The sequence below is a fragment of the Salmo salar genome, chromosome 13, assembly GCF_965601325.2.
Source record: "Salmo salar chromosome 13, fSalSal1, whole genome shotgun sequence".
NCBI lineage: Eukaryota > Metazoa > Chordata > Actinopteri > Salmoniformes > Salmonidae > Salmo > Salmo salar.
In genome coordinates this window covers 100,720,276-100,733,541 of record NC_138303.1, presented here as the reverse complement: position 1 = coordinate 100,733,541, position 13,266 = coordinate 100,720,276, and the positions used below count along the sequence as shown (strand labels likewise).

General features: G+C 42.2%; 1 protein-coding gene across 1 annotated transcript in view; it reads left to right on the top strand.

Moving 5' to 3' along the window:
* Positions 1 to 13,266, top strand: part of epb41l4a (erythrocyte membrane protein band 4.1 like 4A) — a 127,648-nt gene that overhangs the window by 68,984 nt on the left and 45,398 nt on the right. The window contains 3 exon segments of the mRNA NM_001165322.1: positions 3,156 to 3,247; positions 8,511 to 8,588; positions 10,461 to 10,576. Of these exon segments, the coding sequence (NP_001158794.1) occupies positions 3,156 to 3,247; positions 8,511 to 8,588; positions 10,461 to 10,576 (286 nt within the window).

The window sequence follows — 13,266 nt, the reverse complement described above, 5'->3', positions numbered from 1 at the left end:
TGACCCCGGCATATTTACATGGATTTTGCATTATTGTAATGTTGATGTTGATTAATGTACATTGTCCCCTATAAATAAATAATGAAATAAATAAAATGCATACCTCTGGGGTTTGTAATATATGGCCAATATACCACGGCTAAGGGCTGTATCCAGGCCCTTCGTGTTGCAACGTACATAAGAACAGCCCTTAGCTGTGGTATATTGGCCATATATCACAAACCCCAGAGGTGCCATATCGCTATTATAAACTGGTTACCAACATAATTAGAGCAGTAAAAATAAATGTTCTGTCATACCCGGGGTATACAGTCTGATATACAGTGCCTTCGGTAAATATTCAGACCCCTTGACCTTTTCCACATTTTGTTAGGTTACAGCCTTATTCTAAAATTGATAAAATTGTTTTTTTTCCCATCAATCTACATTCAATACCCTATCATGACAAAGCAAAAACAGGTTTTTAGAAATGTTTGCAAATGTATACAAAAAAAACTGAAATATCACATTTACAAAAGTATTCAGACCCTTTACTCAGTACTTTGTTGAAGCACCTTTGGCAGCGATTACAGCCTTGAGTCTTCTTGGGTATGAAGCGACAAGCTCGGCACACCTGTATTTGGGGAGTTCCTAACATTCTTCTCTGCAGATCCTCTCAAGCTCTGTCAGGTTGGATGGGTAGCGTTGTTGCACAGCTATTTTCAGGTCTCTCCAGATCGGGTTCAAGTCTGGCTGGGCCATCTTGTTTCTCATGGTCTGAGAGTCTTTAGGTGCCTTTTGGCAAACTCCAAGCAGGCTGTCATGTGCCTTTTACTGAGGAGTGGCTTCTGTTTGGCCACTCTACCATAAAGGCCTGATTGGTGGAGTGCTGCAGAGATGGTTGTCCTTCTGGAAATTTCTCCTATCTCCACAGAGGAACTCTGGAGCTCTATCAGAGTGACCATCGGGTTCTTGGTCACCTTCCTGACCAAGGCCCTTCTCCCTTGATTGCTCAGTTTGGCCGGACGGCCAGCTCTAAGAAGAGTCTTGGTGGTTCCAAACTTCTTCCATTTAAGAATGATGTAGGCCACTGTGTTCTTGAGGACCTTCAATTGGGCAGACATTTTTTGGTACCCTTCCCCAGATCTGTGCCTTGACAATCCTGTCCCGGAGGTCTATGGACAATTCCTTTGACCTCATGGCGTGTGCCTTTCCAAATCATGTCCAATCAATTGAATATACCACAAGTGGACTCCAGTCAAGTTGTAGAAACATCTCAAGGATGATCAATAGAAACAGGATCCACCTGAGCTCAATTTCGAGTCTCGTAGCAAAGGGTCTGAATACTTATGTAAATAAAGTATTTATGTTTTTTATTTTTTACTAATTTGCCAAAATTTCAAAAACCTGTTTTCGCTTTGTCATTATGGGGTATTGGGTGTAGATTGATGAGGAAAAACAGTTAGTTAATCAATTTTAGAATAAGCCTGTAACATAACAAAATGTGGAAAAAGTAAAGGGGTCTGAATACTTTTACGATGGCACTGTACCATGGCTTTCAGCCAATCAGAATTCAGGGCTCAAACTACCAGTCTATAATTACGTATATATTTTATATATTTATGTTGCTAACCGGTTTATAATAGCAGTAAGGCATCTCAGGGGTTTGTGGTATATGGCCAATATACCATGGCTAAGGGCTGTATCCAGGCACTCCACGTTGGGTTGTGCATAAGAACACCCTTTAGCTGTGGTATATTGGCCATATGCCACACCCCCTCGGCCTCATTGCTTTAATATACAATGGCAAGAAAAAGTATGTGAACCCTTTGGAATTACCTGGATTTCAGCATAAATTCGGCATCAAATTTGAGCTGATCTTCATCTAAGTCACAACAATAGACAAACATAGTGTGCTTAAACTAATAACACACAAATTATTGTATTTTTCTTGTCTATATTGAATACATAATTTAAACATTCACAGTATAGGATGGAAAAAGTATTTGAACACCTAGGCTAATGACTTCTCCAAATGCTAATTGGAGTCAGGAGTCAGCTAACCTGGAGTCCAATCAATGAGACAAGATAGGAGTGCTAAAGACTTACAGAAATCTCTGGAACATGCTAACATCTCTGTTGACGAGTCTACAATACGTAAAACACTAAACAAAGAATGGTGTTCATGGGAGGACTTCACGGAAGAAGCCACAGCTGTCCAAAAAAACCCATTGCTGCACATCTGAAGTTTGCAAAAGTGCACCTGGATGTTCCACAGCGCTACTGGCAAAATATTCTGTGGACAGATGAAACTACAGTTGAGTTGTTTGGAAGGAACACACAACACTATTTTGGAGAAAAAAAGGCACAGCAAACCAACATCAAAACCTCATCCCAACTATAAAGTATGTTGGAGGGAGCATCATGGTTTGGGGCTCCTTTGCTGCCTCAGGGCCTGGACAGCTTGATATCATAGACGGAAAAAGGAATTCCCAAGTTTATCAGGACATTTTGCAGGAGAATGTTAGGCTCTGTCTGCCAATTGAAGCTCAACAGAAGGTGGGTGATGCAACAGGACAACAACCCAAAACACAGAAGTAAATCAACAACGGAATGTCTTCAACAGAAGAAAATATGCCTTCTGGAGTGGCCCAGTCAGTCCTGAACTCAACCCGATTGAGATGCTGTTGCATGACCTCAAGAGAGCAGTTCACTCCAGACATCCCAATAATATTACTGAACTGAAACAGTTTTGTAAAGAGGAATGGTCCAAAATTCCTCCTGACCGTTGTGCAGGTCTGATCCGCAACTACAGAAAACGTTTGGTTGAGGTTATTGCTGCCAAAGGAGGGTCAACCAGTTATTAAAACCAAGGGATCACATACTTTTCCCACCCTGCACTGTGAATGTTTACACAGTGTGTTCAATAAAGATATGAAAACATATAATTGTTTGTGTGTTATTAGTTTAAGCAGACTGTGTTTGTCTATTGTTGTGACCTAGATGAAGATCAGATTTTCTGACCAATTTATGCAGAAATCCAGGTATTTCCAAAGGGTTCACATGCTTTTTCTTGCCACTGTATCTTATTGATTTAGCTGCTGAATGTGATTTGCATTATTTGTTTGTTTGTGTGTTTGTTTTTGGTATAAGAGATTGTTGTTGTTTATTTACAGTGCACAGAGACATCGTTCTTCTTCAAGGCACCCAATAAGACAGCCTGTAAACATCTGTGGAAGTGCTGCATAGAACACCACACTTTCTTCAGGTAAAAAACGACATACTTACGCACACACACCCACACACACACACACACAAACTGTCATAGGTAAATACTACTATACCAACACTATTATAACTTCTCAGTTAGAATCTCTACCACCTTCCACAGGTAAGAACCTAAACTATCTCACGTTCAGTGAAAAATTATCCTCCCTCCTTCTATCTACAACACCATCACCCACACTATTCCAACCAAAGCCCTTCTCTGTCACCCCCCTCTTTCATCCCCTCCTCTGTCAACCCCCCTATGTAAACCCTCCTATGTAAACCCTCTCCTGTGTCATCCCTTACTCTGTCATCCCCTCCTCTGTCAATCCCCTCCTCTGTCATCCCCTACTCTGACATCCCCTCCTCTGTCATCCTCTCAGGTAGTAACACTATCACATACCTTTTAACATAAAGATCCCAGAAAAGCTCAATTCCTTACAAGTCAAAGCCCCCAGAGTCCCGCAGTCCTTAATCAAAGTGAACAAGGCCCCTGTCTGGCAGCACAGTGCAGTGCGGTCTCTGTGTGTGTGTGTGTGTGTGTGTGTGTGTGTGTGTGTGTGTGTGTGTGTGTGTGTGTGTGTGTGTGTGTGTGTGTGTGTGTGTGTGTGTGTGTGTGTGTGTGTGTGTGTGTGTCTTTTAAATGTGATGACTTTGTGGCATATCTCAGAAATAAGATTAGGCTGGTTATCAGTCAAGCAAGACCTGATGAGAAGTATGATGATACAGTGGGAGAAAAAAGTATTTGATCCCCTGCTGATTTTGTACGTTTGCCCACTGACAAAGAAAGGATCAGTCTATAATTTTAATGGTAGGTTTATTTGAACAGTGAGAGACAGAATAACAACAAAAATATCCAGAAAAACGCATGTCAGAAATGTTATAAATTGATTTGCATTTTAATGAGGGAAATAAGTATTTGACCCCCTCTCAATCAGAAAGATTTCTGGCTTCCAGGTGTCTTTTATACAGGTAACGAGCTGAGATTAGGAGCACACTCTTAAAGGGAGTGCTCCTAAGCGCAGCTTGTTACCTCTAAAAAAGACACCTGTCCACAGAAGCAATCAATCAGATTCCAAACTCTCCACCATGGCCAAGACCAAAGAGCTCTCCAAGGATGTCAGGGACAAGATTGTAGACCTACACAAGGCTGGAATGGGCTACAAGACCATCGCCAAGCAGCTTGGTGAGAAGGTGACAACATTTGGTGCGATTATTCGCAAATGGAACACAAAAGAACTGTCAATATCCCTCGGCCTGGGGCTCCATGCAAGATCTCACCTCGTGGAGTTGCAATGATCATGAGAACGGTGAGGAATCAGCCCAGAACTACACGGGAGGATCTTTTCAATGATCTCAAGGCAGCTGGGACCATAGTCACCAAGAAAACAATTGGTAACACACTACGCCGTGAAGGACTGATATCCTGCAGCGCCCGCAAGGTCCCCTTGCTCAAGAATACATATACATGCCCGTCTGAAGTTTACCCAATGAACATCTGAATGACTCAGAGGACAACTCGTGAAAGTGTTGTGGTCAGATGAGACCAAAATGGAGCTTTTTGACATCAACTCAACTCGCCGTGTTTGGAGGAGGAGGAATGCCACCTATGACCCCAAGAACACCATCTCCACCGTCAAACATGGAGGTGGAAACATTATGCTTTGGGGGTGTTTTTCTGCTAAGGGGACAGGACAACTTCACCGCATCAAAGGACGGGGCCATGTACCGTCAAATCTTGGGTGAGAACCTCCTTCCCTCAGCCATGGCATTGAAAATGGGTCGTGGATGGGTATTCCAGCATGACAATGACCCAAAACACACGGCCAAGGCAACAAAGGAGTGGCTCAAGAAGAAGCACATTAAGGTCCTAGAGTGGCCTAGCCAGTCTCCAGACCTTAATCCCATAGAAAATCTGTGGAGGGAGCTGAAGGTTCGAGTTGCCAAACGTCAGCCTCGAAACCTTAATGACTTGAAGAAGATCTGCAAAGAGGAGTGGGACAAAATCCCTCCTGAGATGTGTGCAAACCTGGTGGCCAACTACAAGAAACGTCTGACCTCTGTGATTGCCAACAAGAGTTTTGCCACTAAGTACTAAGTCATGTTTTGCAGAGGGGTCAAATACTTATTTCCCTCATTAAATTGCAAATCATTTTATAACATTTTTGACATGCGTTTTTCTTTTTTTTTTTTTGTTGTTATTCTGTCTCTCACTGTTCAAATAAACCTACTATTAAAATGATAGACTGATCATTTCTTTGTAAGTGGGCAAACGTACAAAATCAGCAGGGGATCAAATACTTTCTTCCCACACTGTATGTGACCTAGCCTACCACGCAAAGGCTTCATGTTCCCTGGTTGACGCAGACATGCTCAGGAAAGTGATATCACAACTTAAGCCTTCTACCTGCCTTCTCAAGTTTTTTTGGCACCCTTGGTGAACATTACGCAGAGAAAAACATATCACATGTGGCGTTCGACAAGGTTCAACTGTATTAGTGATTTTTATTCGACTGTATTAGTGATTTAATTACTTGGATGGCTCACAACTATTTCCAGCTAAATCAAGACTTATTATTGGAGCTAATGCCCAGAGAGAGAATCTAGCCGCACATTTTAATTCACAGGCAAAAAAGATAAAACGCCAGGTAAAAAACCTTGATGTTATTTTCCATTCTGAACACAATTTCAAATCATACATTAGGAAGGTGACAAAAATAGCTTTTTACCACCTGAGGAACATTGTCAGGGTGCTGCTGTTTCTCTCTCAGGCTGATACAGAGAGACTCATCCATGCTTTTATTACAAGCAGTCATAACTACTGTAATGCTTTCCTGTCTGGTCTACCCAAGAAAGCCATTGGTCAACTGTAAAACCTACAGAATGCCGCAGCACTAGTACTGACCAAGACCAGACGGAGAGCACACATTACACCGGTTTTAAGGTCTCTGCACTGACTTCCTGTGAGTTTTAGACTACATTTCATCTATTTGTTTTTAAATCAATCCACGATTGTGCACCCCAATACATGTCAGACATGCTTTTAAGTTATGTACCCAGTAGATCCCTCAGGTCCTCTGACACTGGCCTTTTAACTATTCCAAAGCCTAGGACCAAGAGGCATGGAGAGACAGCCTTTAGTTACTATGCCCCACGGCTCTGGAATAGCCTGCCAGAAGGTCTGAGGAAGGCAGAAACATTGGACATTTTTAAAAGAGATCTTAAAACACACATTTTTAGCTTTGCTTTTCCTTAGGGTGCTTTTATGATCGTTCGGTTTTTATTGTTACTCTTGTTTTTCATCCTCTTATGTTTGTTGTGTAGTAAATATTTCAGTTTTTATTTTCATAGTTTTTATTAGTTTTTTTCCTGTGAAGCACATTGTGTTGCATTTCATGTCTGAAATGTTCTGTAGAAATAAAGCTTGAATTGATTTGATTTGTGCGTACATCCGTGTGTTGGCCTAATGAGAGCAGTCTAAAGAGCCTGGGCGGCAGCGCGACGCGTGAGACGCTGGATTTACACTGTTTAGTCAGCGTGTGAGCCCTTTAGTGTGGACAGTCCCTGTACCACAGACAGACCTGGAGCTGGCAGGCAAGCAGAAAGGAGGGGGCTTGACAGGTTATACCTACCCCAGGCTTATAGGCATCTGGGAGGGAGAGGGGTGGAAGGGTGGGGTGTGGTGGTGGTTTGGGTGAGAGAATGAGAGAGTCTTATGCTGTGACGAGACTATGGAATGGAGGTGGGTGAAGTGGGCATAATCCATTGGATGAAAATAGGCAGGTATATCCTGCAGCTTTAATCTAATCAAATGTTATTGGTCACATAGACATATTCATCAGATGTTATTGTGGGTGTAGCGAAATGCTTGTGTTCCTAGCTCCAACAGTGCAGTAATATCTAACAATACACACAAATCTAAGAGTAAATAATGGAATTAAGAAATAAAGAAATATTAGGTGAGTGGATCTACTATACAAGTCCTTATAGACAACGGGAGAAAGAAGGAGAAGAAGCAGTTTTAGCCTCGTTGTGTGTACTGACTACATCCATTTACCTACACTACCTTTTCCCCATCTATCTTTCCATCTGGGTGTTTTTCAACAGTGATTTGAGTTCTCTGCCGTGTCTGAGCCCTGTGGGATAGGTCCTAGCGGTAGTGGTGTTGGTTTTGAGAGAGGCCTTAGCTCAACGCTGTAGTGGTGTTGGTTGTGTTAATAAAACATGGCTGGGTGAGAGACTGCTAGAGGCTTTTATAATGAGCAACAGCCAGAGCTTCTACTTCACTTCTGTACAGTAATGGACTAATGTACCGCTAGTACCATCAGTACACACACTCAGTACTCACACTCTCTCTATATCTATCTATCTCTCGCTCTTTCTCTTGCTCCTGAGTGGCGCAGCGGTCTAAGGCACTGCATCTCAGTGCAAGAGGCAGCACTACAGTCCCTGGTTCGAATCCAGGCTATATCACATCCGGCCATGATTGGGAGTCCCATAGGGCGGCGCACAATTGGCCCAGCGTCGTCCGGGGTAGGGCGTCATTGTAAATAACAATTTGTTCTTAACTGACTTGCCTAGTTAAATAAAGGTTAAATAAAATTACAAATAATAATTCTCTGTGTCTTACTCTATCATTCACACTCACACACTTACAGTTGCTCTCTCTGTTTCTCTCTCTCAGTTAAATTCAATGGGCTTTATTGGCATGGGAAACATATGTTTACATTGTCAAAGCAAGAGAAATGGATAAACAAAAGTGAAATAAATAATAACCCTCTCTCTCTCTATTGTTCACACACACAAACACACACGCCAGTCTCGCACTCTCTCAGACTCAGAGCTTAGAATTTTAATGAAGCTCCTAGTGGTGTTCCAGCAGTAATTCTGTCATTAAAGCAGAGATCAGAACAGGAGACCTGCTGCTCTGTAGCCGGGAGAGAAAGTGAAATAGTTCAGCAATTCAGTTCTCTTCTCTCCCTATAAAAGAATAAAAACTACAAAGTGGATTCAGCATTCAAACATGCATCGCCGGTTACCTTTGTGAAAGATGCAATATTTTCATTTCAGCCTAAGTGTTTAATCCTTCTTAACATGGGTTAGTCACTTTGGAAATTCATGAAGAGAAAAATAATGCATTTACTACTTGTGTAATAATGTACTGTAGAAACTTCCCCACAATATTCTAGGAGACTTTAGTGGAAGTACAGTATTTTCACATTCTTCATCTAGGCCTTTTCTCCATGGTTGTTGCTTTTTCTTAGAATGCCAGAAAATGATGGCAACACACTGACAAGAAAACTATCCAAATTTGGTTCCCTGGGATCTAAGCATCGGTACAGGTGAGCAAACCTCCATTCTATATCCGCTTCAAAGCTAGCATCCTTAATTGAAACAATAACAAAACAATCAGCCCGCCTCTACTTTGGTAAAAAGCTGAGGGATGGGCCTGGAGAAATTTAACCAGTCTCAAATTCATATAGAGAGCCATGGATGCAAAGAATAACCATCCATGATATACATTTTGAGGCTATACAGCATTTGTTTACATTTACATTGTTTACAAACATTGGAGTAAAATAAGCTTATATTTAAGGTACTGATGGGGTACAAGAGTTAAACTAAGCTCATGAGGCATTTATAAGTTATATTCTTCAAGAATCAATGTATATATATAATTAATGTATAACTCCAAAAGTGTAGCAACTAATGATTCTTGCTTTAAATGTCATTATGTGTATGAAACAATATTGTAGTAACTGTGTTGAATATTTAGAATATAATGCATTTCTATGGTGTGTAAGATGGAACTCCTCATACATAATACATAGCAATAGTATAGCATTATTCTCTGCCTATTATCTTATCCCCTTCTCTGTCATCCCCTGAGGTAGAAACTTAACACTATCACATGTCCTGAGATAAAGAAGGTCAATCCATGAGGAAGTCTCCCAGCATGTATTCATGCTGAAATCTACAACCTTGTGAATAATGCAGTCTGTTTTACAAAGGAGCTAAAAGGGGGGTTCAGTGTTAGACAAACACACCGTGTGTGTGTGTGCGTGTGCGTGTGCGTGTGCGTGTGTGTGTGTGTGTGTGTGTTTCTGTGAGTGTTAGAGCGCGTGTACGTGCGTGGGTCACCACAGAGAAGAGGAAGACCTGAATAATTCAGGGTTCACACAACATCCGTTTCTCCTTTGTCTTCATTCTGTTGTCTACTTCCTGTATCTATTCTGAGAAGAATAGTTGCAGTTTTCTTCTGCAATATTTATTTATACATTAGTGGCCTCTGCTAGTTGTAGGGTCACTGCAGTCACAACTGTGGCTGTGTTTTCCATGTTCATGTTGCTCTTCAACACCTCGTTGATCCATCAGACTAGCTTCCCGCTGATGCACATCAATGTATGTGTACTGTATTTCATATGTATGTCATTGTCAATGCATGTCACTATCACTGTGTATCACTGTCACTGTGTATCACTGTCACTGTGTGCGTGACAAAAGGTTTTGACATATGAAAGGTTAAGAGCAGATCATCTCTGTATCTCATAAGAACCTGACAGACCAGAAACATCTGCCCCCTGAAACCCTTCTAGTGGAATTTTACTCTCTGTCTGCTTACAGTATCTCACACTTATTGTCACAGGATCCAACGAAAGTGGCGCCCCTCCTCGGTCGGGCGGCGCTCGGCGGTCGTCGTCGCCGGCCTATTAGCTGCCACCGATCGTTGTTTCTGTGTCGTTTAGTTTTGTCTGTCTGTTCCGCGCCTGTTTTGTGTATGTCATTAGTGGGGACTTATTTAATGTGTGTTTTCAGTTGGGATTTTGTGCGGGATTGTTTATTGTCCACGTTGTGTTATCGACAGTTTTTTTTGTAGAGGGATTTACCGGGCTGCGCTCCTTGCCTTAGGAATTATATTTTGTGCTGTACGGGCGCAGTTAACAAATACGTGAACTTTGTATAGCGCCCTGTGCTTTTCGGCGTGTGTGTGAGTAAGGATTATTAAAAGACACTCACCTCCAGCACCTCTGTCTCCTGCACTTGATTCCACCTATCAGCCAGTCCAAGTCCGACGTGACACTTATAATACATGTTTGACCTGTTGCATACTTAGAAATGTACCTGAAATGTACCTAGACAGACAGGACACCCTGAAAAGATAGATTATTAAACAGTGTGTGTGTGTGCATGAATGTGTCTCTCTTTCCCTACAGTGGAAAGACTGCTATGCAGATGGGCAGGGATCCATCTGTCAGCCTGCCTCGACCAGACCTGCAGGTGGTCAGGACCCGCAGCAAGACCTACCCAAAGAGACCATCACAGACCACAGGTCAGATGGACATACAGCATACTTAAAGCCTACCTAAGACCTACATAACATCCACAGACACACTACACAACACGTGACAAACACAATGTCACTAAGGGTAACGTATCAATGGTAACTAATGCATACCCAAAAACATATTCTCACCTTTCACCTCTACCGTTTCCCAGTAGAACCTCTCACATTGCTATTGACAACACTGTCAGGTGTAAAGCACCTTAGTTGAGTCTCAGTAAGTTTAGTATTCACTTCCTCCTCCTGTTCCCCCATCAGGAACAACACAGGGCTTCAATTATCTAATCATATTATATTCACTTCGACAGTTCACACCGACAGACATACAGTACACTCTTTAAAAAAAAAGGCTTCCGAAAGGGTTCTTCGGCTGTTCCCATAGGAGAACCCTTTTTGGTTCCAGGTAGAACCCTTTTTGGTTTCAGGTAACCCTTTTGGAGTCCATGTAGAACCCTCTGTGGAAAGGGTTCTACATGGAACCCAAAAGGGTTTTACCTGAAACCAGAAGGGTTCTACCTAGGGCGACCACATTTAAAATACTAAAATGTGGGACAAGGGGATGATTTTGTAGGACAATCACGGGATAGTGTAGCCTGCAAATGTGGCCTCCTGCTGTACAGAACAAGCTAATTGAAGCGCGCCTATGGGCTACTCTTTTGCCTCGCGCTAAATTTGTTGATGCAGAAACAAGACCAAATGTGCTGTTTTATGAAAATCTGAGAATATTTGGCTAAGGAAACATTTCTGGTTTGTCTCAGGGAATGTAAACCAGTTAGGAAAGGAGACTTTTAAAACCAGATTGAGTGAACCCACTGGGCACAGACGCCTGTTCAACGTCTAGTTTTTACATTTGGTTGAGTTTTAAACTAAATTCAACGTGAAATCAACAAATAAGTTCACCATGTCATTGGATTTAGGTTAAAAGTTGGGTGAAAAAAATATGAAATGCCCTTACATTGATGAATTTTTTCAAATCCAATCAGTTTTCACGTTATACAAAGTCTTCACATTGATTTTTTGGGTTGAAATAATGTGGAAACAATGTTGATTCAATCGGTTTTTGCCCGGTGGGAAGTAGCAGCACACATGTTTAATGAGCATGGAGAGCCTCACAAGTTTGATGAAATCACCTTCTATCTTTCAGCCTAATAAGGCTATTTACTTACTTTTGTAGCTCTTAGTCAGAAGCAACTGTCCTCTCCATGTTTAGCTGGATTGGTTCACAATCCGGGACAGTTCTACCTGGAGCCAAGAATGTTTTTTCAAAGGTTTCTCCTATGGACAGCTGAAGAACCCTTTTAGGTTCTAAATGCCACCATTAAACTTAACATTTCCTCACCTAGTTACTGGCAGAGACTGTTCTACCATTGAAACTGTCAACTGATTATTTGAAGATGGCGCCGAAGAACATGGCTGATGTTTTACATTCTCCCAACCAATTGTGCTATTTTGTTATTTTTTTTGCGTTTTGTGTAGCATATTTTCTAACTTATTGTGTCCATAATGTTGCTGCTAACATCTCTTATTACCAAAAATAACTTCTGGACATCAGAAAAGCGATTACTCACAGCGGACTGGAAGAAACTTTTTCCTTTAACGAGTCCGGCAAGTCCGACGAGAAGGATATCCAGCTTTCACTGGAACAGGCCCAGATCAACGCCTTTCACGTGAAGAAAAGACGCCGGAAAAGGGGCCGCAGATCGGGCATCCTTCTGAAAATCCAGAGGCGAGCGAGTAAACTCCCACTGCCTCCCATTCTTCTCACTAACGTGCAATCATTGGACAATAAAATGGATGACCTACGATTAAGATTATCCTACCAAGGGGACATTAAAAACTGTAACATCTTATGTTTCACCGAGACGTGGCTGAACGAAGATACGGACAGCATAGAGCTAGCGGGATTTTCCATGCACCGAAGAACAGAGACGCTACCTCTGGTAAGACAAGGGGTGGGGGTGTGTGTCTTTTTGTCAATAGCAGCTGGTGCGCGATGTCTAATTTTAAAGAAGTCTTGAGGTATTGCTCGCCTGAGGTAGAGTACCTTATAATAAGATGTAGACCGTTCTCATCTGTATTAGTAGCCGTTTATTTACCACCACAAAACAAAGCTGGTACTAAGACCGCTCTCAACCAACTCTATAAGGTCATAAGCAAAGAAGAAAACGCTCACCCAGAAGCGGCGCTCCTAGTGGCCGGGGACTTTAATGCAGGCAAACTTAAATCATTTTTACCCAATTTTTACCAGCATGTCACATGTGCAACCAGGGGGGGAAAAATCCCTAACCGTTTACTCCGCACACAGAGATGCACACAAAGCTCTCCCCCGCCCTCCATTTGGCAAATCTGACCATAATTATATCCTCCTGATTGCTGCTTACAAGCAAAAACTAAAACAGGAAGTACCAGGGACTCGCTCAATATGGAAGTGGTCAGATGACACGGATGCTACACTACAGGACTGTTTTGCTAGCACAGACTGGAATATATTCCAGGATTCATCCAATGGCATTGAGGAATACACCACCTCAGTCATCGGCTTCATCAATAAGTGCATCGATGACGCTCATCGGATGTGGCAGGGCTTGAAAACTATTACAGACTAGAAAGGGAAACCCAGACGTGAGCTGCCCAGTGACGCGAGTCTACCAGACGAGCTAAATGCCTTTTATGCTCGC